Raw genomic sequence first — 24,161 nt, 5'->3', positions numbered from 1 at the left:
AAGCAGACCTTCTCAAACTCATGTTCCTTTCCCCTTAAGAGAGAAGGTGATAGAAGCACTCCTAAGAGGCTAGTTGGCCCAGTCTGAACAAATGCATTTTGTTTTGGTATTTAGGAGCTGCCCTGAAATTATAAAACCAGGTTATATCCCAGAATGCAGGAACAACCCCAGCCTTAGAGAACAAAACCCCCACATCTGCATCTAGTAAGGAAACAGATTTTCCTTTAGATTTGTAAGAGCTTATGACTGTAAACAAGTGTGATGACAAACTGTTGGACAGAAGCAGAGAGAAGAGCTTTTTTTTTTTTATTTTTAATGCTCCAAGATGGAGGTTCAGAAATGCAAAAAAAGAGTAAAAACTTACAGAAGTCTGGGAAAAAAAATCAGATCCACAGAGGAATATTTCCTTTATTCTGAATCATAAGCACTAACTCCCTTTGCTGCCTGCTTTTCTTCTTCTGTTCAACTCAGATTTACCTCTTGTTATTTTAGTTTGATTTAGCCATGTTGCATTCCAGTTCATACTGAAGATGATCATTTATGTTTCCAGCAAGCAAAACCCATTTTGATGAATTTCTCAGCAATCCAGTAGTTGTCAGGATTATGTCTGTCCCTTGATTCTTTAGGGAAGTGCAGCCTTGGCAGATAGCAGGGTGGGAACATCCTGCCCTCTGCACACCCACAGCAGATGATCTTTCTATGTTTCCTGTGCTGGATCAAGTCTCACAGGGAAGATGTCCCCCACAGCACTTGGAATCCATCAGCGGGTCATTACCTCCTAGGCCTCATCTGTATTTGGATGAAAAGTTTGTTATTTGAGCTAGCTAACATGTTCTGATCAACACTTTCTAAAACTTGAAAGGCTAAAAGGTGCTGTGCCTTATTAATGTGTGCTAAACTGATCAAGTGAGAGTCTGAGGTGAGGTGAGGCTTTAATATGCCTGTTTAGCACCTATTAAAACACACCCTACTTTATTTACACTTGGGTTTTCGAGTGTGTTAGCCAGAATGCATTGGCAAACTTGCTTAACTTTACACCTTTCAGTCTAGAACAAAACCTTCCTTTGCAGCATGCAGGGCAGATAGGATGGTAGTTAGTCGTACATACATATGATGAGGGGAAGAAGGCAGTTTATGTGTATGAGTTGAGTTTTCCTCTGCACATGCATGTGTGAGCCCAAACATCTGTGCTTATAGACATACAGATACACAAATATCAAATAGTGTGAGGATTATGGCTGTCAGCCAGTCAGCTGAACTCTCACTTCTTTTTCTCTTCTGTACAGACCCACATACCTGTCCACTCACACTGATCAGGTCCTAACTCTGAGAGTGTCTGCTGGCCCAGAAACTGCTGTCACCATTTCTTCCTTTATCTCCCTCTTGCATGATTTCTGTCCTTTCCGGAGAATAGAGGACTAAGTGTTTTGGGAAAGGAAGGTGAAAATCATCATTTGGTTCCTGCTTCTGATGTCAGCTGAAATGGGAAGGTACTTAGTTGTGCTTCCTATTGAGTAATGCAGCTCACTGTTTGCTCTCTGAACTAGGAAGAGTACAGGAAAATGCCGACATTGTTTTAAATTATGTCATTAATCAAAGTCTGTGACATGCTCCACTTCCCTGCACCTTTTTTTCTTTGGAATGACCTCATTCAAGAAGTCGTAGAAAAAATGCTCTGCCAGTGAATTTAGTAAGGGATTGTATTTAATTGGGACAATGTGATTTTTGTGCATTTCACATTTTTTTTCACAGTCATAAGAGCAGGCCAAAATACATGAAAGCTGTAATGTCTCGTAAGTCTTGTCATTAAGAGCAGGCGTTTCATCTGAATGTAGACTTTAGGCACCATTTGTTCAGCTGCTTCTTAAAAATGTTTTCTTTTTTCAGAGTTGGACTAGATGACTTTTAAAGGTCCCTTCCAACTCAAATTATTCTATGATTCTATGTCTTCAGAAAAGTATCCATCCTAAGTCTTCTCTCAACCACGGAACTGAAAAGAACAACTTTTTTTTTTTTTTTTTTTGAGTGGGTAATACATATGGTAGATGCCCAAGGTTAGAGAAGTGCTGTGAAATCATTGGCTTCACATTGTATGGTAACAAATTGAGTTTGTGCTTATTTTGGTTCCCAGTATAACCTTAGCATCTATTTTAGCCATGAATGTGCTTATTTGGTCTTCCTTTGCATGCTAGCAGCATTACAGAGACTGAACTGTTGATCTTTCTATAACCACTTAAGTAGCAAACTGCTTTAATGGCTTAATAAACTCTGGGTGTCCGATGTGTGATCCCACCATGTAGCCTGGAAGCAGTGGGGCTTTTGCTCCTATGATTTGTTAGAGTAGTCAAGAGGATGCATCCAAAGAACGTGCAGTCAGACCTGTGTGAAACTCTGCAGGCCATCTAACAGACATCCAGGTTTCAGGTAAACTTTATTTTTACTGTTCATGTGTTCCTGTGCGTTCTTGCTCTTACTCTGATATTCACTTTGAAATTCAGTTTTGAGCAAAATCCAAACCTCAGACTGAAACTTTGCTGAAAGCACCAGTCTTTGCCATGTTTCTGGTCTGCTGGCCTGAATAAGCTGAAAGTTGGCAAATCCATTAGCACAATCAGCATAACTTTCAGGTAGTTCTTGCGTGGTGTGGAGTGTATCCACCAATGCACCATGTACATAAACTTCATTTTATCCAGGAGATAAATAAGTATGCCTCAGCTTTGTATTGCTGTTGCAGAGATGTTAACAGAGATCACTGAAATGCTAGGAGTCTTGCAGTATGGTGCTTCCATACCTGATGAATATTAGGAAAAGAGTCTCACGAGTAGATAAGAGAAAGATAGTACATTAGGAAGTATTCAGTGGGGAGAAAGAGGGGCTGGGTAAAAGCTCTGAGCTACAGACTACAAGTATTCTTTAATTCTTACATGGATTACAGTTGTTAACAACCTTTTAATGTGTTTGAGGTCCACATGACCACCGTGGAGTGGTTGTGGACTTATTATTGTTGGTGTACAATTTGGTGGACTGAAAATTCAGATTTAATTCATGTAGTTCTGTGCTCTGGGATTCTAAAAAACTGCATCTACATTAATGACCTTCTAGAGGAGGCAGAGGTAAACAAGTCAATCTAGAGAAATGATTTGCAGCCTGTTTCACATATTTGCATCCCCATTTTAGAGGACGGGAATTCTAAACGAAACATTGCTAGATTGACTGGTTTGAATGTATCTGTATAACTCCATCAATTTCTGTAGCTTGTTCTACTTGGCTGTCTGAATGGGCTAGTATTGTTTTTTGTTTGTTTGTTTTTAAACCTTGGTTAATTCTTATTCAGGAAATTTTCTCTGTTTTATTTTTATCTTCAGTTTCCTTGATCTTAATCTTAATAGAGGTGACTTTTGTGGTAGAATGTGGTCGAAAACAACACAATAGTCAAAAGAAACCTGTTTCAGTGTAGGTTTAAACTTTAATGTGTAATTTAGTAAATGAATAATTCTATATTTCCTCAATTTATGACATTTTTACAATACATTTTGCTATGGCATGTTGACAGTGGTCCTACCGCATCTTTAGTATACCTTCTCAAACTAAAATAATGCAGCCAAGGCTACAAGAGCCTTCAGCTCTTATATGCCTCTTGCATGTAATATGCTCCTATACATATATCATGGGATCAGAGTGTTAAGTCTTAACTCCCCAGTCATTACAGTTGATAGTCACAGAAGAAGGGTGATAGAATCTTTGTTTCCCATTTTTTTTTCTCTTAAATATTTGGGAATTATCCTGTGATCTTAAAGCTAGCCATCTTTTGCAGATGCTGGGATCACAGAGTTGAATATCTTTTGAATAAGCAAATTTCCTTTACCTTTAGTTTGGTTTTGTTCTTCTCCCTGCCTATTTTTCCAGGTTTGTGACAAGATTCATTGAGCTGGATGGTCTGAGCTGTTTGCTGAACTTCCTGAAAAGCATGGACTATGAGACCTCAGAAAGCCGTATACACACATCCGTTATAGGGTGTATCAAGGCACTGATGAACAACTCCCAAGGACGGGCTCATGTCCTGGCTCATCCAGAGAGTATCAACATCATCTCGCAGAGCTTACGGACTGAGAACATCAAGACCAAGATTGCTGTTTTGGAGATCCTAGGGGCTGTCTGCTTGGTACCAGATGGTCATAAGAAAGTCTTGCAAGCCATGCTTCACTACCAAGTCTATGCTGCAGAGAGAACAAGATTCCAGGTACGGGAAGGATGCTTTGGCAGAAATAGTCAATATGATGCATCTCTGCAAGGACTGATTTTTGTAGTGCGCATGTTGCAGTATAGCTAGGCAGAAGAAAGGCAATGTTTCTCATTTTATTTTAGGAAAAACACTTCAAACAGGTTATCATTTTACTTTCTTTTTTCCCGACACCTGATTGCTTGTCATTAATACTAATTTAAAATCTCTTGTATTTTACTTTAAAATGGGGGATTTACTAAGTTAAATGAAAGCTGCTAATCTGTTCATACTCTAACCTGATGACATTTCTGGAGTTCTAACCATTACTTAAGCTGGAGGGTATGGTTTTGCCACCAGTCTTGTTTTGTAAGAGTGAGGAAGTGAAGTTCACTATTATTTACTGGCAACCATTTAAAATGTGACCTTGTGGATAACTTTCTACTAGCAGCTTTGGATTGGAACGCTGTTTATTTCCAGTTTGCACGTACTCAAGTGTGGTGAAATGATGAACAAATCATATAGAATCATAGAATCATGGAATTGCTCAGGTTGGAAAGGACCTTCAAGATCATCAAGTCCAACCGCAACCTAACTATACTGCTCTAACAACCCACTGCTAAATCATGTCCCTGAGCACCACATCCAAACGGTTTTTAAACACATTCAGGGAAGGTGACTCAACCACCTCCCTGGGGAGCCTGTTCCAGTGCTTAACAACCCTTTCTGTAAAGAAGTTTTCCTGATATCCAACCAAAACCTCCCCTGGCGCAACTTGAGGCCATTTCCCCTTGTCCTGTCACCTGTCACCAGCGAGAAGAGACCAAGTCCGCTCTCACGGCAATCACCTTTCAGGTATTTGAAGAGAGCAATGAGGTCTCCTCTCAGTCTCCTCTTCCCCAGACTAAACAGCCCCAGTTCCTTTAGTCGCTCCTCGTAGGGCATATTCTCCAAGCCCTTCACCAGCCTTGTTGTCCTTCTTTGGACCTGCTCCAGCACCTCCATGTCCTTTCTGTACTGAGGCGCCCAAAACTGAACACAGTACTCGAGGTGAGGCCTCACCAATGCCGAGTACAGGGGCAGGCTGACTTCCCTAGTCCTGCTCACCACACCATTCCTGATACAAGCCAGAATGCCATTGGCCTTCTTGGCCACCTGGGCACACTGCTAGCTCATATTCGGCCAACTGTCCATCAGCACAGCAAGGTCCCTTTCCGTCAGGCAGCTTTCCAGTCATTTCTGCCCAAGCCTGTAGGGTTGCCTGGGGTTGTTTTGACCAAAGTGCAGGACCTGACACTTGGCCCTGTTGAAACTCATACGGTTTACCTTGGCCCATCGATGCAGTCTATCCAGGTCCCTCTGTAGTGCCTTTCTACCCTCCGGCAGATCAACACTCCCTCCCAACTTGGTGTCATCTGCAAACTTACTGAGGGTGCACTCAATCTCCTCATCAAGATCATTGATAAAGATATTGAATAGAAGAGGCCCCAGCACCGAGCCCTGGGGGACACCACTTGTGACTGGCTGCCAAGTGGATTTAACTCCGTTGACCACAACTCTCTGGGCCCAGCCATCCAGTCAGTGTTTCACCCAGCAGAGCGTATGCCCATCCAAACCATGGGCAGCCAGCTTCTCCACAAGGATGCTGTGGGGGACAGTGCCAAAGGCCTTATTGAAGTCCAGGTAGACCACATCGATAGCCTTGCCTTCATCCACTAAGCGGGTCACCTTGTCATAGAATGAAATCAGGTTTGTCAGACAGGATCTACCATTCATAAACCCATGCTGACTGGGCCTGATCCCCTGGTTGACCTTTAACTGATCCACAATGTATCCTGAGATTATCTGTTCCATTAACCTTTCCTGGCGCCGAGGTGAGACTGATAGGTCTGTAGCTACCAGGATCATCTTTCCAGCGCTTCTTGAAGATGGGAGTCACATTTGCTAGTCTCCAGTCAACCGGGACATATTAAATATAGTACCATAAAACATTGCATGTTTAGTTGAATGTCAAGCTGTTGTTGCTCACTGTTTAAAGCACAACTTTTACTACCTGGTACACCTAGCCAAAAATAATAATAATAATCAGCAACTAGCAATTAGTAGAGAAGGAAAGTTGAGACTTCAGATGCAGTTCTAACTACACTTGCATTGTCTGCGGATTGCAAAAACTCTTTCTATTATAATAAGGAACTTGCAGTTTAATACTTGTGTATCTGAAGTTAAAATCCATATTACAGTGAAATTCCTGCATGATATAAGCAGCTGTAATCCTAGTCAAATTAATTAAATTTCACTAGACCACACCAGTTGGAGATTACTGTTCTAAAACTGTAATGCTGTAATGTTTTGGGAAGGTTGTCCTTGTTTTTTGCAAGGGTTAGTGTTCTTCATTTTTTTCTTTTCTTTCTTTCTTTCTTTTTTTTTTTTTTTACTGAAGTTAATGAAGAATATAGGTAGTCCTTCATAATCATGGAAGTTCTACCTCAACAAAATTTTATGTTTGGCTCTGAGTGGAATCTCTGATGTACTTATTGTTTTTTCTAAACTGCCAGCATGTCATCTGTGAGTCTGACTTCAATTTTCAATTCAATCATTAGCTTTCAACAGGAGTCGCTTTACAGATACTGGAGTTTTTCCAGAACTTACTTCTCTGTTGAGACATCGGTCTTCACTCACTTTGAGAACTGCAACTTTACCCTGTATCTCCACTGTTCAGTGTATTCATAGGGTCATCACAATCAGGTTTCTCTTGGCACTTGCAAGAAATTCCTATAATCTGTTTGTGATTTACTTTATGTTGTGGCTATTCCTATTTTCTCACATTTGCCATAGCTTCTTGTCTGAGCGGATCCCTTTGCCTTCTTTAATATTTTACCCTCTTTTATGTTGCCCATCTGCCTGAAGTAACTCTCCCTTTAATGTCCAACAGGCAGTCCACAATTCCTCTTTTAAAATATACTTTGAAGACTGTTCTTTTCAGAGGAGTATTCCCTCTTTACTCGAATACCACAATAATAGAAAGACATTCCTTAAATCTCCTTCCTGAGGCAATTTGGAAAAGTTCTGCCTTTGCTTCATCCAATTTTCATTTGAATGTGCTTATTTGCCTACAGATCCTCCTCTGCTCCTTAAAGAAGAGAGATGAAAGAAAAATTTGGAAACCCAAACAGTAAACTGTCAAAGCAGAAAGAGTGGAGTTAGTAGGATGCACTCTTGGTGTCCTCACTGTTATTCTTTTCCATCTGATGTCTTCAGAATTGTCACTGGCTCACTGTGTGACCATGAAAGTGTTGCTTCATCTTTAGTTTCTTGGGTGCTTTCTTGTGAAGGTGAACATCTCTAAAATGTTATGGAAACTGAGAATAAAGGGTCTGACTTCAGTATTGTTAATGTCTGCATTACTCCATGTAAAATAAAATAAGTCAGTCAGAAGGGACTTTGAAAGATCAGGTAGTCCAAACTGACTGATCTTCACTGTGAAAGGACCATGATCTTGCTCTTCCCTAATTGGTTGCAATTCAAAACTATTGCTTTGCTGCTTTCCCTCGTTTATCTTGTGAAGTGAATGCATGGTGTTATGGCGTTGTATAACATGTTGTGCTTTTTAACATGCCAGGTTTTGAGCCAAACCAATGTTGCAAAATTACGGTGCTGTAATGGCCCAGAAAGATATTTCAGGATGTGCTTGTACCCTTCCAGCCCAGTGTGCTGTCTGAGTACTCATTCAGCTACAGTTAAGTTAGGTGTTTGATGCATTACTGAAAGAAGCTGACTTTATTTGCTGGAGAAAATATCAACTGTGTTACTTTGGACAGAACATTCTTGTTTTCCTCCATAATGCTGCTAGAAATTGTAAAGCTTAATGTGAAGGAATAAAGCTTGATATTGTCAGTCGAAAATGTGGAGATTAGGAACATTCCTTCCATAGCCCCATTGCCTGGTTTGTATTAAGCAATGTCAGTACAGAGTGTGATCTGCAAAGAGAAATCTGATCGATTTAGAATTGTAGTAAAGGAGCTAAAAAGGAACAAATTAAAATCCTGTATTCTTATTTGATTTGCTTCTGCCCCTCAGGGCTCATCCAAAGCCTTTTGAGGTTTTCTGCACATTGAATGAAACCTTGCTGGATGCCAGTGATGAGGAATAATGGGATTAAGTGAGGAAAATTTTGCTTAAATAGTAGGAAAAACCTTTACAACCATAAGATCAATTAGTCCACAGAACTGGCTGCCAAGAGGTGTGGTGAAATCTTTTTCACAGGAAATGTTCACAAGTGAAGACTTGAACCTCAACCATTTGCAAAGGGTTACAGATATTGGAATTCAGCCATGGTGTGGGTGTAGAATCTGATCTTTAGAAATTGCCTGACCTTACAGTATTTCCTTCTAGAGCTGAACAACAGTGTGCATATTGCAAGCTATAGTCACTATGGTGACTGTTGAAAAATAATGTTAGAGATACAGCTGAGAATTTGCTCTGTCAAATAGTGTTACTGTGCTTACTGTATCTGTTGTAGTTTTCATGGACATAAATAGGAGGCATTACTTTCAGAGCAACCTATGTATTTGGCCTTAATACAACTACTAGAAAATCATGGACGTGGTGGAAGTTTAAGTGCCAGCTGGGCAATTTAGAGGTTACAGGAAAAAGGAATTTATGAAATCCAGTGAGCTTGGCAAAGAAATTAAACATTCTATGCTCAGATATAAGAACAGCTGTCAGTAGTGTACGATATAGATCAAAAGATTTTTGCAGAAAAACAAGCAAAGGGTTCACATGAAGCCAGGAGGGTATTCTTTCCCCAAGGGATGTCCAGGAGGATATTCCCCATGCTTCTGAAGACATATTTCCATGATGATGTCCATTTTCTACAGGAAACAAGATAGACCTATGAAACTGATGACTAGCATGGGAAAGATTTTGCTATGAATGAACATTTTCGGTAGTCAGGGACTGAAGGCTAAGTAAAGGAAAATGAACTTCTTTACTCAGCATCATAGCTTCAAAATGCTATTTAGATAGATCTGCTGAGCTGAACTAAAAAGTTATTTTTATCTTCTTTCCATTTTTATGCCCAAAACTTCTTGGGAAAAGTATTCAATTTTTCTCATGCATCACCAAAACAAACATGAGTGTGGGTTTTTTATTAATAATGCTGGAACGAGATTCCTACAATTAAACTGACAGAACTCAAGTGGAATTTATCAGTCCTCCAGTAAGGAAAATTAGTCTTAGAATAACGAACTGATCAGTGAAGATCCTGAAGAGCAGATTCACAGATATCAGCACAAATCTAAAAGTAGAATTGCTTCTGTGGCTAATCAGTTCTTACATATAACCTCTTCAGTAAATAGTCATTTGGAATTAATCTGAAATAGACTGCATATGGCCAAGGCTAATGACATTATTTGTCTTTTTTTTTTCCCCTCCTCTCTTTCTGTCTTGTGGTGTTAATGAGATTCTGATGGTGTATCTACATGTATGCAGAGATTAGGCCAACAGCATTTCTGTATGAGATACTCCCTGAGTGCTAAATACCCCTGCTATTTCATTAATGGGGAGATATAACAAGGAAACTGGAGTTTAACTACACTTCCATTTGAGTTCTGTAATTCACCTTTAAGCTGTAATAAGTTTGGACCTGAGGATATTCCTGTTATTTGCAAATCCTTAAAAGGAAGTTATCAAGAGGCCAGTAATTGTCTACTTCATGTAAAATGGTTGTAAGTGAAGGAACAAGGAGAAATCTTCAATAAAGAAATAAATCCAAATCTTCCTATAGATAAATAAAAGACAGTTTTTCTTTAGAACTTTCTCCCTGTGCCTACACAAGTGCAATCTATTCTGCTGAAATCCAAGAAAATAGTGAAAGTTACTTGAGTCCTGTAAGTAAAAAGGGTGTATGAATCTGTTGATGTTATTCTGCATGTATGAACTTCTCTGTGAAGTTAACTTATGAGAGAGGCCACAATTCTGCTGTTTTCTTAGATCATGTTGGAAGGAACTGTAAAGGCATCTGCTTTTTCTCAAATAGCTTATTTAAAAAAAAAACTTTGTTTTTAATTAGCATCTCGTGGGCATTTTATTCCCATCTCTATTCTTCATTTGTAATTGTGACGTGGCTGGCCAAGACTGCTAACAACCTTCCCTGAAGCAAGTTATTTCTTTAAGCAAGTATATGGTAAATCAGAAGATGACTGTTTGCTGAACCATGAGCAGTAAGCAAAATAGTCTAAGAAATTAGACTACACCCTCTAACCTACCCTGTTGTTCTGTTTCAGACATTGTTGAATGAGCTAGACCGAAGTATGGGGCGGTATCGAGATGAAGTAAATCTCAAAACAGCTATCATGTCCTTTATCAATGCTGTTTTGAATGCTGGTGCTGGTGAGGTAAGTCACTGCCCTAAAAATTCCATCTCAAATGTCATGCTTGAATTAATTTACTCTGGAAATGGCTAGTAGATTATGTCACAAATTCTGTGTGATTGAATGGATGTACTTTGTGGAAAATAGTGCTGAATTGTCAAGTTCATTATTACACTGTCTTCCATATTATTTAATTCCCAGCCTTTACTAATTCTTCTAAGATAGCAGACTACTTGCACTGAAATGATTGTGGCTTCTTTGTTTTTGTAAGAACTGCAAAGCATTTATCTCCTTGATATCAGCCTTTCAGAAAGCTTCTGCAGGTTCACCTGCAGAAATGTTTTAAAATGTTAACGTTTTGACTTAAAGCCAAACCCCAAACATCTTAATTTAAAAATGTCCAAGAGAGACAGTTCAGTAAAGTCAGTTTGTTGATTTTCATTCATGATGAATGCTTTCTCTTGAATATGAAGGCTAGTTTACGCTGATTTTGATTCATTAAAACAAAAGTGTCACTAAAAGTTTGGCTTTTCTTTTTTTTCTGGTTAAACCACAGTAGACAACAAGCTTGTAAGAGCTCTGCCTGGCAGAGTGCTCTATCTGCAGCAGCCCTTTAAAATCCTGCTATGGAGGTGTCAAGTTTACCAGAGTTTCTGGTGATTTTATGACAAATACATATAAAAACTATCAGAAAGAACTGCAGTTCTATTCATCCATAAGCAGGGGATAGGTTTCTACTTGTCTAGCATGTCAAGTACCCATAACTTTTGTTCTTTTTAGAACATGGAGTGTGCTGTTCTTCTGACTAGGCTTGCAGAACTCATTATAGATACAGGAGGACAGTATTGTTAAGAGAAGCAGAGGCAAAGACATTCATTTTTTACTTAATTTACTGGAATCCTGTAATCATTCTGTGAATTTGGTGTCAGGATAGAGGATATTAAAAAGGGAAGAATTGAAGATATAGGTAAATCTTTTTAAATGCGATTAAACACTTCTGGAACTTAGTAAATTCTTTTTCTTCTCTTTATAAGGACAATTTGGAGTTCCGATTACACCTACGATATGAGTTTCTAATGCTGGGAATTCAACCTGTTATTGACAAGCTAAGAGAGCATGAGAATGCAACACTTGACAGGTAAGATACGTTTTCTGAGAGCAGTCACTGATCAGCAGAAAGAGTTCTTAGAAACTCTCCTATATTTGAGTTTCAAATTCAAGCACCAAGCTGTTTCTGTCTCTCCCTAAAACTGACTCCCATTAAAAGACAAAAAGAGTAATTGTCTTTAAAATTAAAATCAGCGGATGAAGTAGAAAATGCACATCCTAAATTGGCAGTGACCGTGGCAATGTTTTCATGAATTGTTTTTCTTTTAAGCTGAGGATGACAATCAGAAAAAAGAAATTGAATAAGTCAGAAGGGGAGAACTGGTAGCAACTTCATATGGCTTTGTTGCTGCATTAACACTGTACACATAACATTGAATGGCACCTTCAAATTGCTTTGTTAAAAGCTTTATGGATAATAAATGTTTTTTCCACTGCAAATCCACTTACCTCAACATGGTGACTTAGTACAAGGATTAAAGAGCATTTTTACCTCCTTTGGTCATTCATTTTGGCCTATTATTGACCCGTGCCAGTTGTGTAGCATATACATTCCAATACTTCATGTAAGAAAACATGCCAGTTTCCAAGCTTTGCTTCCTCTGTGGTGACACGTTTTGTTGAAGTCTGAATTATGATATGACCATTGGTAGTTTCTGTTTTTCTATTCCCTCTTAGGCACTTAGATTTCTTTGAAATGGTAAGAAATGAAGATGACTTGGAACTTGCAAAGCGTTTTGACCTGGTAAGATTTTCTGTGGAGTACTTGAACTTGCCAAAGTTGAACATCTTCTTTGGATCCTTGATGCAACTTCCCTTTTATGTTTCCTGAAAGCAATGATTGGCTTTGATGCTGAGACTGGCTAGTACTCTTTTTTTTTCACTGTTTTTCATTTAGAACGTATGGGGTCTCTGGTGAAACGAAAACAGTGATCACAAGCAGGGCTTCTGCAAAGTGTCTCTGACAAAGATTTCTTTTTTATGTTTAGCTGAATGTTCAGGAGCAGAGGATGTTATCAACACCATTCTCATGTTTGCAGTCCTGATGATCCAGATGATTCTAGTTTAAGGCATCTCCTTTACAGGGCTCTGGGTTTTTTACAGGGCTTGGGCTTTTTCCGGTATATCACAGGAAACTCTCCTAAAGACTGTCACACCAGAGACAATGGAGAGGGTCAGTATTTTAGTATGGATGGAATTTGAAGACAAGCATAAAACAAGGAAAGTTTTCACAACTGCTAGCAACAGCAATGGGCTGCAGGGTCCAGAGCAGTTATAGTTTCCTAGTTTTTCATTATTTTTTGGACCATCTTCTACCAAACACTGATACAGAGCAACTAACAGTTCTATGCTAATTATCTACTGTGTATCTGTGCAAATCCTTCCTTGGACCCAAAGGTTTTCATAGTGTCATCAAATGGTTTCAAGATCAAATGGCTTTTAAGATGATCCAACAACCAAAAATGGGCAGCGATGTCTTTCTCAAGATCAGTGTTCCATCCAACCTGATTTTGGATGCTTCTTTGGATGGGGCATCTTTTTTGTTGTTGTTTTTGCTTACTGCAGGACAGTTATTGGTCACTCTGCAGGCCTTCCAGCTTCCTAACACTTTGCTTTGGGGATCTTTTCTGTTCTGGAGTAGATCAATGCTGATCTCAAAGACCTATGTGCAAGCTTCTCACTGGGCTTGTAGCTGCATGTTGCGAGAGACTCTGCAGAGATCCAGTTGCTGGAAACTTGCCTGTGTCTTGCCTGTTGGCCTTTGGTCTTTCACAGCTAGTTAAGCTTTTACTGTGCATGTTTTTAATCTGACTTGTTATTTCACTACCTTCCCTCACTCCAGATCCACATTGATACAAAAAGTGCCTCTCAAATGTTTGAACTGATCAAGAAAAGACTGAAGCACACAGATGCCTATCCCTATTTGTTATCCATCCTTCAGCACTGCTTGCAGATGCCATGTGAGTACCTCACAGTTTTCCAGAGAAAGGAGTGTTGAAGAAATGGGTGAAATTTTGACATGGGTTGCAGATACCAGGACACACACTGCTTTTGTTCTCCATTCAGAATTTGGCAGTGTCTAAGGGACTTCGTATATTGCACTGATTCCATTCAGCAGATTTTGTTGTAACACTTATAGCAGCAGCTTGACCTCTCTGCACTTGCAAATAAAATTAAGTAGCTGGAGACATTCCAGTTTATCACTGACAGAGCTCATAATGATTTTAAATTAGAAACTTTAAAAAAGAGCTGTTGTGCTTTAGATCAGAGGTTTCCCAGAAATAGATACCATTTTGAATGTTAACAAAATGCAGTGAGGAATTTTTCTGGTGGAACAATATAGTACAGAAAGCTGTTCTGTCACTGGGAAATTCCACAATAAGTCTTTAGGCTGCTGTCTTATGGCAAAATGTCAGTGGAGGGCTCCTGAGCTCAAAATGAAAAATAACATTGGCTTTTGTTTTCAAGAGAGATGATAGGAATTTACTTGTTATCTGTAATAAAGTCGTTCGGTCACGTTTCCAGAGTGTATGAGCTGAGCAAGACAGCAAGATCACCAAAGGATTACCTGCCTTAATCCCGTTATGTGTCAGGGATTTGTTTTGGTTATTTTCAGCCATACTTGAGCAGTCAAACTGAGAAGTCAACATAGAATCGTAGAATCATAGAATGGCTTGGGTTGAAAAGGACCTCAAAGATCATCGAGTCTCAACTCCCCTGCCAAGTGCAGGGTTGCCAACCACTAGACCAGGCTGCCCAGAGCCACGTCCAGTCTGGCCTTGAATGCCTCCAGGGACGGGGCATCCACAACCTCCCTGGGCAACCTGTTCCAGCGCGTCATCACCCTCTGTGTGAAAAACTTCCTCCTAATATCTAACCTAAATCTCCCCTGTCTCAGCTTAAAACCATTCCCCCTTGTCCTATCACTATCCACCCTCACAAACAATCAATCCCCCTCCTGTTTATACGCTCCCTTCAAGTATTGGAAGACCACAATGAGGTCTCCCCGGAGCCTTCTCTTCTACAAACTGAACAAGCCCAGTTCCCTCAACCTTTCCTCATAGGAGAGGTGCTCCAGCCCTCTGATCATCTTGGTCGCCCTCCTCTGCACTCGTTCCAACAGCTCCACGTCCTTCTTGTGCTGGGGGCCCCAGGCCTGGACACAGTACTCCAGATGGGGGAGGAGAATTAGGTATTGTGAAGGAGAATTAGGTATTGTGGTGTATTTTCAGGCATCGATTAGATTAAAGTACTGCCTTGCACAAATTTTAGCTGTTGTTTGTCAGTGGTCTCTCTACTATTACTGTTTAAGACCGTACTTGAGCTTTGGGTATTGACTTGGAATGTTTGGTGGCGGAAGAGTTAAATCCTTCTAGGGTAGAACAGGATTGCAGTGGGGCAGTTTTAAATAATATGAAGGTCTATGTTATGTAACCTAGGGAACTAAGGTGAACTTTATATTGCTCTGGCAATATGGATGGCAACTAAAGTTGACATCCACAAGATCAGTCCCTTTTGTTCAGTTTCTTTTCCTTCTCTCCACAAATTTTGGTCACGTTTATATGAACTTTTCGTGTCAGCTGAGTTTGACTGATTTTCAGAGAGGAGTACAGAGATAGAACATCTGATTTTTTTATAGTGCTTGATCAAGTGTTACCTAGGTGCAAAATAAAATACCATCAAGCCACATAAAATATGAATAAGTGATGGAATCACTTCTGTAGGCATCTAAAGCACAAGTTGGTACTGTCTGTCAAGAGGATCACGCAACCTGAAGATACAAGTCAGGCACAGCATTGCAAATGCCTGTTATGATTTGTTCCAATATACAAAGTGTTTGCAACTAATCTGTTAGCAATAATTCAGGGTTAGGTGCCGTGTTCTGTAATTTACTACCTATGGGATTAACATGGTAACCAGAAAGGAAGAAATGCCAATCTGTCAGCAAACCTGTGCACTTTGGCATGAAAATGGAAGTTCTCATGGGTTGCTCATTTTTTATACAGATAAGAGGAATGGAGGAAATTTTCAGCAATGGCAGCTGTTGGACAGAATACTCCAACAAATTGTTCTTCAAGATGAACGAGGAGATGATCCAGATATAGCTCCACTGGAAAACTTCAATGTCAAAAATATAATTAAAATGTAAGCTGCATTAATATTGTTTCTGTTATAAAGCTGTAACTATATGCTAAGTATGCAGGTACTTAGGAAATAAAATATCTAAGGAGCTTCCTATGCTAATTTACAGCTTTTTGTTGGCTTGCTAGTCTTATAACTAGTTCTCTTCCAATGAGATCTTCACCAGATGGCATTTTCTAGCAAAGGTTTTGCATTTGGCTTCTAATTTCTATTAAATATTAAGATAGCTGGAAGAACAGAAAAAAATACCCACGATTGTATAGTAAAACTTCCTCATTTTTCTTTTTTCTTTCAAGATGTTGATGAAAGCTTTCACTGATACTCCCCAAAAATGTTGTCATCTCTGCTTGGATCTCATTCCTCATTAATGAGCACTTAGTTTAGAAAAATTGAAATAGTTGAAAGTAACACCCATCTAGCACATAAAGCCTTTTGCCTCAGTAAAATGTCTGTATGTGCTCACCCACAGACTTGGCCAAGGGTTCTACCATTATTTTTTCCCATAGGATGCATCATTTGAGAAGTCTAGCTACATTAGCTGGCTCTCATCTCAACTTCCCTGTTCTCAGTCCTTTTTAAGCCAAACTTTTGGAGTCTCCATCCCATCCATCTGCCTCTGCAGGTAATTCATGGCCCATTACCCTTCTGAAATATCCACTGGAAAGAGCATTCTTATAGAATATAAACTTCATATGAAATCAAGTTCTCCTGTACTAAAAATCTGACGGTCCCTTTTGTTACAGTTATGAGTCAAAATTAAAACTGATTTCTCATCATGGAAAAATACACTGATGTTGATTTATTTCTGTCTGTCTGGATATCAGACTCCCTTGTAGACCTTGTGCCTGATCTTCCATTTCTGCTTTCATAGCTACTACTCATTTTGCATATCTAATCAACCCTCAGCATGCCCTGCATATTTTCTGTCAGTAGTAGGAAATAGCTGTGCCAGTATGAGATATGAGCACTGCCTCGTTACTGATAAAGTACCCAAGAGATAAGCATTCTCTACCTTCTTAAGAAGCAAAAAATATAGAACTGTGAAAAGTAGGAAAAAATGGCAATGCAGTCTTGTATTAAGGGTAGGATAATTTGTATCCTACAGCAGCTATGATGATTTTAGCCATGACTTCTGCCTTTCCAAGTAAATGCACTTGGCACCTTCAGGGCATTACCTGAAGACAGAAGAATGCCAGTATCTGTTCCCCAGGCATTCCTTTATTCGTTTTGAGACTTTGAGCTGCAAGTTATAATATTAACTGTTAGCTACAGTAAGGATCAGGATCTGGAACCGAACTGGCCACTAGTATGATCCTGATTAAACATGTGTAAATTTACCAGGTTGTCTTATGCTGATCGCTACACATAATGTCTGTTTGCCTTTTAAACTGGGTAGCTCAGAACACATTTTTATGTTCTGATTTCATCTTTCAGGCTGGTGAATGAGAATGAAGTCAAGCAGTGGAGGGATCAGGCAGAGAAGTTTCGGAAAGGTGAGTGCATCCTCTGTGTTTGGAGGGGCAAGAGAGAAAGACTGTGATCCATTCACAGAGCAGCAGGCAGCAGAGATAGGAACAAGTGACTGTCCAGGTTATCTTTCATGGACTAACCCTACTTTGTTAATTCTAGTACATTTTGTCTCATGATGATCAGTTTATGTGCTTCTTAGGATGGGGCTTCGCTCAACACTGACAAGAAGTGATTTTACAATCTAAGTGAAGTTTGGGCATTGCTGTATTGATCACTGAAGATTGCTGTCAGAATAGTCAGACTTTGTTTTCCTTTCTCCACATCACGCATCCCCAGCTGAACTGACAAACTTGTCAGCTTTATTTCAGAGTAAACTCCATCTCTTTGTTCCTGAGTTTTATTTCATCAGCCCTGCTTGCCTGTTCTTCCTAGATCATGCTGAACTGATGAGCAAGCTAGAGAAGAAAGAGAGGGAATGTGAGACAAAGACCCAGGAGAAAGACGAAATGATGAAGACACTGAACAAAATGAAAGACAAACTGCAGAAAGAATCCTTGGAGCTGCGCCAGACCAGGGACCAGATGAACGACTTGGTAGCTCAACTTAATGAGTACTCGGTATGAGACTGGGACTCTTCTCATTCTTGTTTAAAGCCTGCTAACTAGTGAATGATGAACAAAAGAACATTATGGGTGAAGCTCTTCCTGTGGTCTGTACAGAAAGAGTCTGTCTAGCCAGCTGCTCATCTTTCAATAGAGACCAAAATCCCTGAGCTGGTGGTATAAATTGAATAATGTAGGAACGGGCTGCTCCTTTCCTCCTCAGCCAGCCTCTGTGCCGAAGTTGCTGAGGCACATGCATCCTCTTCTAGGTGCAATTTTTACTGCTGAGGTGGCCCTGATTGTTATTTTGATGGAATAGAGAGAAATCTGCCCGATATGAAAGTAAATTTAGTGAAGAAAGAGGTTTCCTGTTGTGCTTCAGGAGCATCTGTGCTTTCTTGGAGCTTTACAGAAGTGACATTTGCAGCTGCTTCTTCCTGCCTAGTGCTCCTTCTGTCCCAGTAGTGTGTCTGTCATAGTAATGTCTCTCTGTTGCAGGACGTAGCCCTGAGAAGTTACACACTGCAAAAAGCAGATTCGTTCCCTACTCTCCTTTCTGCTCCCACTTTGTGCTAGTGGGACCTAATGACAGATATTCCATATTTCAAACCCTAAGGTTTAAAACCCCGGAGTTCAAAAGTTCAGTAGATTGAACTTTTCTCTTTCTTCATACATAAGGATAAAATAATACATTTTGGCTTCTTTTACTAGCTTTCTGTTTTTCTGAGCCATTTATGGTTCCCTTTTTCAAGCTCTTCTCCACAGCTTCAAGGGTTTGAAACTTTCTCTTAAATGAAAGCTGAGATTCCTCCTTTTATTGCATGGCTTTGAGTGCAGGAGGCTTTAAAGAAAACATCAAATATTTTGAGACTTATAATAAAATCACATCAGCTGGCAATATGGAGTTATTATGCCTTTTAAACTGTTTGCTTTTTTTTTCTGTGTGTTTTTTTTCCAGCAAGGGGGCAGCATTTCCTTCCCAGCCCCACCACCCCCTCCTCCAGGTGGCCCACTAGCATTGTCCTCTGCTCTCACCTCTGAGAATGTGCCCCCACTGCCACCTCCTCTGCCTTTTTCCAGCTGTCCCCCTCCTCCTGCCCCACCACCTCCTCCAGGAGGACCTCCTCCCCCACCAGGAGCACCGCCTTTCTTCAGCTTGGGAGTGCCACCCCCTTCGACAACCACCTTCATCAGTACTGGTACCAGCCTGAAGAAGAAGTCTATCCCGCAGCCTTCACACCCACTGAAATCCTTCAACTGGGCTAAGCTGAGTGAGGTAAGCAATTCAGTACTCTCAGTAATTAATGAAATTTCTCTGTATAACTCAGTGTTGATTAATGCCATGAAGCGCAAGGTGACAGAAGACAGTGATATTGTGGCTTTCCTTGGGCTGAGCCACTGGGAGTCAGTAACTGTGTTGAGGAAGTTCTCCATCATCACATCTTCTGTGATGACCCAGGTGCTGGATAGATTGAACTGCAGTAGGTCTGGACATACTGTTGGTTCAGTACAACTGCAGTTGTACTGTAAGACAGAGCTGCACATCGCCAGGGCTGGTGTGCCAGAGTTGCCCTCACTTGCCACATCCTTGATCAAAGGATGGACAGAGCCAATGTGGGCAAGATGCAGTGAGAACCAGCTTCCAAACCCAGCTCCTCTACCCTGACAGAAGCAGTCACCAAGGAGAGAAAGGTGGCCTCTTTCTCTGCACCATTCTTTCATGGCTCTGAGGCTAGCTGCCCTGCTTGTGGCATGGTTACAGCTTTGACTCTTGGAAATAAAACTCTGAAGTGGAAATATAGGGGAGGAATTGGATTCCTCCTGTTGCATTCACTTTCTGCTACCTTGGTTGCCTTCTCCTCCCCTCCACTTTTCTCTCTTCCTGATGTTTTTCGTTCCTTTTTTCTTCTTTTCTTTATGTCTTAATTTTTTTTTAACTTATTTAGAAAGAAAAAAGTTCCTGTGTTGAGTTTGGATGGCTGCCTAGAAACCTAGGTTCTCTTTTAGACTGAAATTCACCCAGGGCCCAACTCAGGCATTTGGAATGAGTGTCCAGGGACCTCTGGAATGCCACAAGAATTCTTTCTCCCCCTCTCTCCTTTTCTTTAAAATAAAGTGAAGTGAAATATTTGCTGCACCGTTTGTGCTTGTCTGTCAAGGCCACGTGGGGGGTGTGGGAGAAAATGTAAGGATGGGGATTTATTTTCCTTTGCAGAACATGGACTTAGTGCTCTGACAACAACAACAACAAAAAAAAAAAAAAAAGAAAGAAAGAATAACTGATATATGTGTATATGAATGTATATGAAAAAGGAGAGCCACAGGTGTTTCTGTTTAGTGTACAGTAACTGTAGGTTTATCCTGCCCTCTGGTTAGGAGTGAAGGCAGCTGTGCTAATAAAATTGAAGAGCTGGGTGGTGAGGTAGGTAAAAGATGCTCTTTTGAGGAAGGCAGAATAGACTGAGAAAGAGGTATAAGATGGAGAATTTTTCATTTTGAGGTGTGTGTTTGTGTTTAGACCAAGTAAGGTCCTTGCAAAACCACAGAGATTGAGGTGCAGAGTTGCCTTGCCTTGATCTTTGGGGTGCACTTTGTTATGGAGTTAAATGATTCCATTGGCTGCTGGAAGCAATGCATTTTGGTGATATTCATCAGAGATCCTTGACTCCCCACTTCAGTACCAAGCACTCTCTTTCTGTTCACATGGATATGCATCCTCTGAACATAAAGTCATGGGTAGGTTGGGTAGCCTCACCTTGCATTTTGTTCCCATTGCAGCATTTCTTCTGTGTTCTCCTCAACTGTCAAAGTAGCCGCACATAAATTACCAAAGACTCAGCCCACATACTGGCTGGGGCAGCGTATCTCAAATTTTTGAACATGGGAGACTTGAGGCCTTATGCATACTGAGGAAGTCTGATAAAAAAAATACATCTAATACCACATATATGTTTATCTTTAAAAGCTTGTCTAGTTAACAAAGAGTTCAAGGGCATGTTTGCACCATGCAGTGCAGTAACGTGCAGTGATCCACTGTTGGAAACAGCTGCACTTGGGCATAGGAGCATGTCCAGAAAAGGACAACAAAGCTGGTGAGTGGTCTGAAGCAGAAGTCCTATGAGGAGCGGGTGAGGGAACTGGAATTGTTTAATCCAGAGAAGAGGAGGCTCAGGGGAGACCTTACCACTCTCTACAACTGCCTGAAAGGAGGTTGTGGTGAGCTGGGGGTCAGCCTCTTCTCCCACGTAAGCAATGATAGGATTAGAGGGAATGGCCTCAAGTTGCACCAGGGGAGATTCAGGTTGGACATTAGGAAACATTTCTTCTCCAAAAGAGTGGATAGGCAGTGGAGTGGGCTGCCCAGGGATGTGATTGAGTCACCATCCCTGGATGTGTTCAAGAAACGTTTAGATGTTGTACTTATACATGTCCAGATTCAACCTGGTCCGGATTCAAGTCTTAAAGTGAATATGAATTGAAACAGGAATCATTTTAACTTGATTTTTTTTCTGGGAAGATGCAGATAAAACCTACTCTCTAAGTCCCTTCTTAAGTCTCAGACCCTCCTGTTCTGGCAGTTCTGCAATCCAGTAAGACCAGCCCATTCTGTAGCAAACTTTCATCATTCTTCCCATTCATGGGGAAACTGCACTTCCAAGAGAGTTTTACAGCCTCAGGGTATATGGCAAGACTCTCATGAGTAGCTGTCATTTGAGCCACATCCAAATCCAGCTCTTGACATCTCCAGTGTTCTATCCCAGTGATGACTGTGAGGACCATTCCTGAAGTCATGTCCACTGATTCCCCTCAATATATATTTTTCCATTTCAGTGTTTGATGGGACAATATGAGACAATGAGGAGCTCAGAGAAACACTTTCAAGTTCAAATATGTCCCTCAGGATTTTTAAAGCAAGGTTTATAAAGCCAGCCTGGAAACTGAATGGGAATGAACACCCTGTCTGGATGTTTCTGGCCAAGATTTGCAGTAGAAACCAGAGTTAATTTTGTCTCCTATTCCTTTAGCTGAGATGAGCTTCCCAAACTCGTTTGTTGTGTTACAGTCAGAGTCATGTTTTTGCTGCTATGGAAGGGAAAGCCACGTGATTGCAAGGAACAGTGCAAAGATACTGGTGAGTCTGTTCAGGGATGAGTGCTGCTCCCATCTAGTATATGCTCTCACTGCAAACAGCACTGTAGCAATTTTAGCTGGACAGCCCTCCCTTACCTTGTGCTCTCACAGGCTGCCTCTGGAGGGAGGGTGTTGGTTTTCCTCTGCAGTGCCTGCCCTGCCAGGAATTTCCTCCAGAACACTTCACGCTTTTATTTCCCCCTCATTTCATCCTTCCATCAGGTGTTTTTCCTTGCTCCTTCAGCCTTGTGGCTTAGCACATTTCCCTAGTTCCTTTGATGATGGTGAATGGGAAGTAGAGCCTGTTCCTAATTAGTTCTGATAATGAAGTGTTAACACACTTTTTGCTGTGTAGGTGCAAGTCAGGTACTTCAGAGCTGGAGCCTGTGTGAGGGTTTAATTTCCACTTCTTGCTGTTCCTGGCTTTCTCTGCATCAGTGTTCTTCTGGTTCTTAATCTCCTGAGGTTTTCTCAGGTCTCTTTACGATCCCTTCTGTCCATTTCCTTTTTCTTTTAATCAACACTTTCCTTATTTTTCCAGTTAATGAAGTACATTAACTGTACACTTTATTAACTAAATAAACTTAAAGACACTGTGGTCAGGTGTGAAGAGCCTTGAATGAGTGTGAATGAACACTCTTCAGAATGAATAATTTCTCAAAGATTGTCCCACATCGCATGTACCTTAACAGTCACTGGGAAGGAGAAAGTAGTCCTCTTTGTTGTGTCCTCTTTGCTGGCAAGGATGTCTATCCTGAGAAGATCAACAGAAGACCTCAAATCCTCTTCTAGTTTAGGGTGACTGCTGACTGTGGAAGGTATCTCTGCCCATGGCAGGGGAGGTGAAACTTGATGATGTGTAAGGCCTCTTCCAATCCAAACCATCCTGTGATTCTCTGATTAGTTAATACCTGTATTGTAGCAACTTATTTAGTCCAGGGCTCATGAATAGCAAAGTTGGAGGAGTAATCTGTGCTTATCATGTAGTGTTTCTTTCCTTCATGCTAATTATCTTCTAGAAAGCTAGGATTCCCTAGTATTTAGGGTAATGTACTGCACGGATTTTCAACATTTCCAGTTAGTGTGTATGATGCTCTCTCAGAGATCTGAGTATAGCTAATGTCTGAGTCAAAGAACTCAGATTGACAGGGGAGATCACATAATAGGAAACAATTTGACTTCAAAGACTCAGAGCCTTAAAAGTAAAATAAAATCTTAAATTACTTTAACAGGCAGCCAGAACAGAAACTATATACTCTTCGGGGTTTAAGCCAGAACACAGCAAAGTTTGCAGATGGGAATATGTGTCTTGAAATGATCATGCATCCTGTATCCTTCCCAAGCTTTTTCCTTATGATGGTGACACTTCTTTCTTGTGACCTCTGTCATTGTGTTAAAGGATACATACTGTGGGATCATGGATATTGCTTGATTCTGCTAGTCTTGGAATGTGGCCTTTCATCAGAGGCTTGCTGTGATGAAAAAAAAAAGCATGTTTAAAACAAAAATCAAAACCAAAGAAAATAGCATTGGATGTACTTAGCTAAAAGGTTTTATCATCTCATGAAAGTATAACCTTTTCTTTCAGGAGAGGATCCATGGCACAATCTGGAATGAGATTGATGATTTAAAGGCATTCAAGGTGTTGGATCTAGAAGATTTTGAAAAGATGTTCTCGGCATATCAGAGACACCAGGTAGAGTGGATTCTTCCATACTTTGTCTTCCTTGAATACATAGAGGAGGAAAGAACACACATGACTGATTCTTGGCCACCTGCAGTCAAGCTGCATCATTTGCTGCTCTGCCACTATTAAAAAATCACAAGACCAAAAGAAGTGGGAAGGTTCAGGTTGGATACTAGGAAAAAATTCTTCTCTGAAAGAATGGTTAGACACTGGAACAGGCTGCCCAGCAAGACAATTGAGTTGCAGTCCCTGGAGGTGTCCAAGAAACATTTAGGTGTTGTTCCTAGGTACATGGTTCAGTGAGAAAATATTGGTGGTAGGGGGACTGTTGGATTAGATGATCTTGGAGGTCTTTTACAATCTTGGTGATTCTATGATTCTATATAGTGGGCAAAGTAGAACCTTCTGTTGTCAATATACTTGATGGACAG

General features: G+C 40.5%; 1 protein-coding gene across 9 annotated transcripts in view; it reads left to right on the top strand.

Moving 5' to 3' along the window:
• Positions 1-24,161, top strand: part of DAAM2 (dishevelled associated activator of morphogenesis 2) — a 210,938-nt gene that overhangs the window by 146,984 nt on the left and 39,793 nt on the right. For all 9 annotated transcript variants that reach the window (XM_021392989.1, XM_021392990.1, XM_021392988.1 and 6 more), the window contains 10 exons: positions 3,907-4,240; positions 10,504-10,614; positions 11,625-11,728; positions 12,376-12,442; positions 13,541-13,658; positions 15,705-15,843; positions 17,275-17,333; positions 17,743-17,927; positions 18,871-19,188; positions 23,632-23,739. In XM_021392989.1, coding sequence (XP_021248664.1) covers positions 3,907-4,240; positions 10,504-10,614; positions 11,625-11,728; positions 12,376-12,442; positions 13,541-13,658; positions 15,705-15,843; positions 17,275-17,333; positions 17,743-17,927; positions 18,871-19,188; positions 23,632-23,739 — 1,543 coding nt within the window. The remainder of the gene's footprint in view (positions 1-3,906; positions 4,241-10,503; positions 10,615-11,624; positions 11,729-12,375; positions 12,443-13,540; positions 13,659-15,704; positions 15,844-17,274; positions 17,334-17,742; positions 17,928-18,870; positions 19,189-23,631; positions 23,740-24,161) is intronic.

This window comes from Numida meleagris, chromosome 3, assembly GCF_002078875.1.
Source record: "Numida meleagris isolate 19003 breed g44 Domestic line chromosome 3, NumMel1.0, whole genome shotgun sequence".
Taxonomy (NCBI): Eukaryota; Metazoa; Chordata; class Aves; order Galliformes; family Numididae; genus Numida; species Numida meleagris.
Note: the sequence above shows the minus strand (reverse complement) of the source record. Positions and strands in the feature narration are given on the sequence as shown.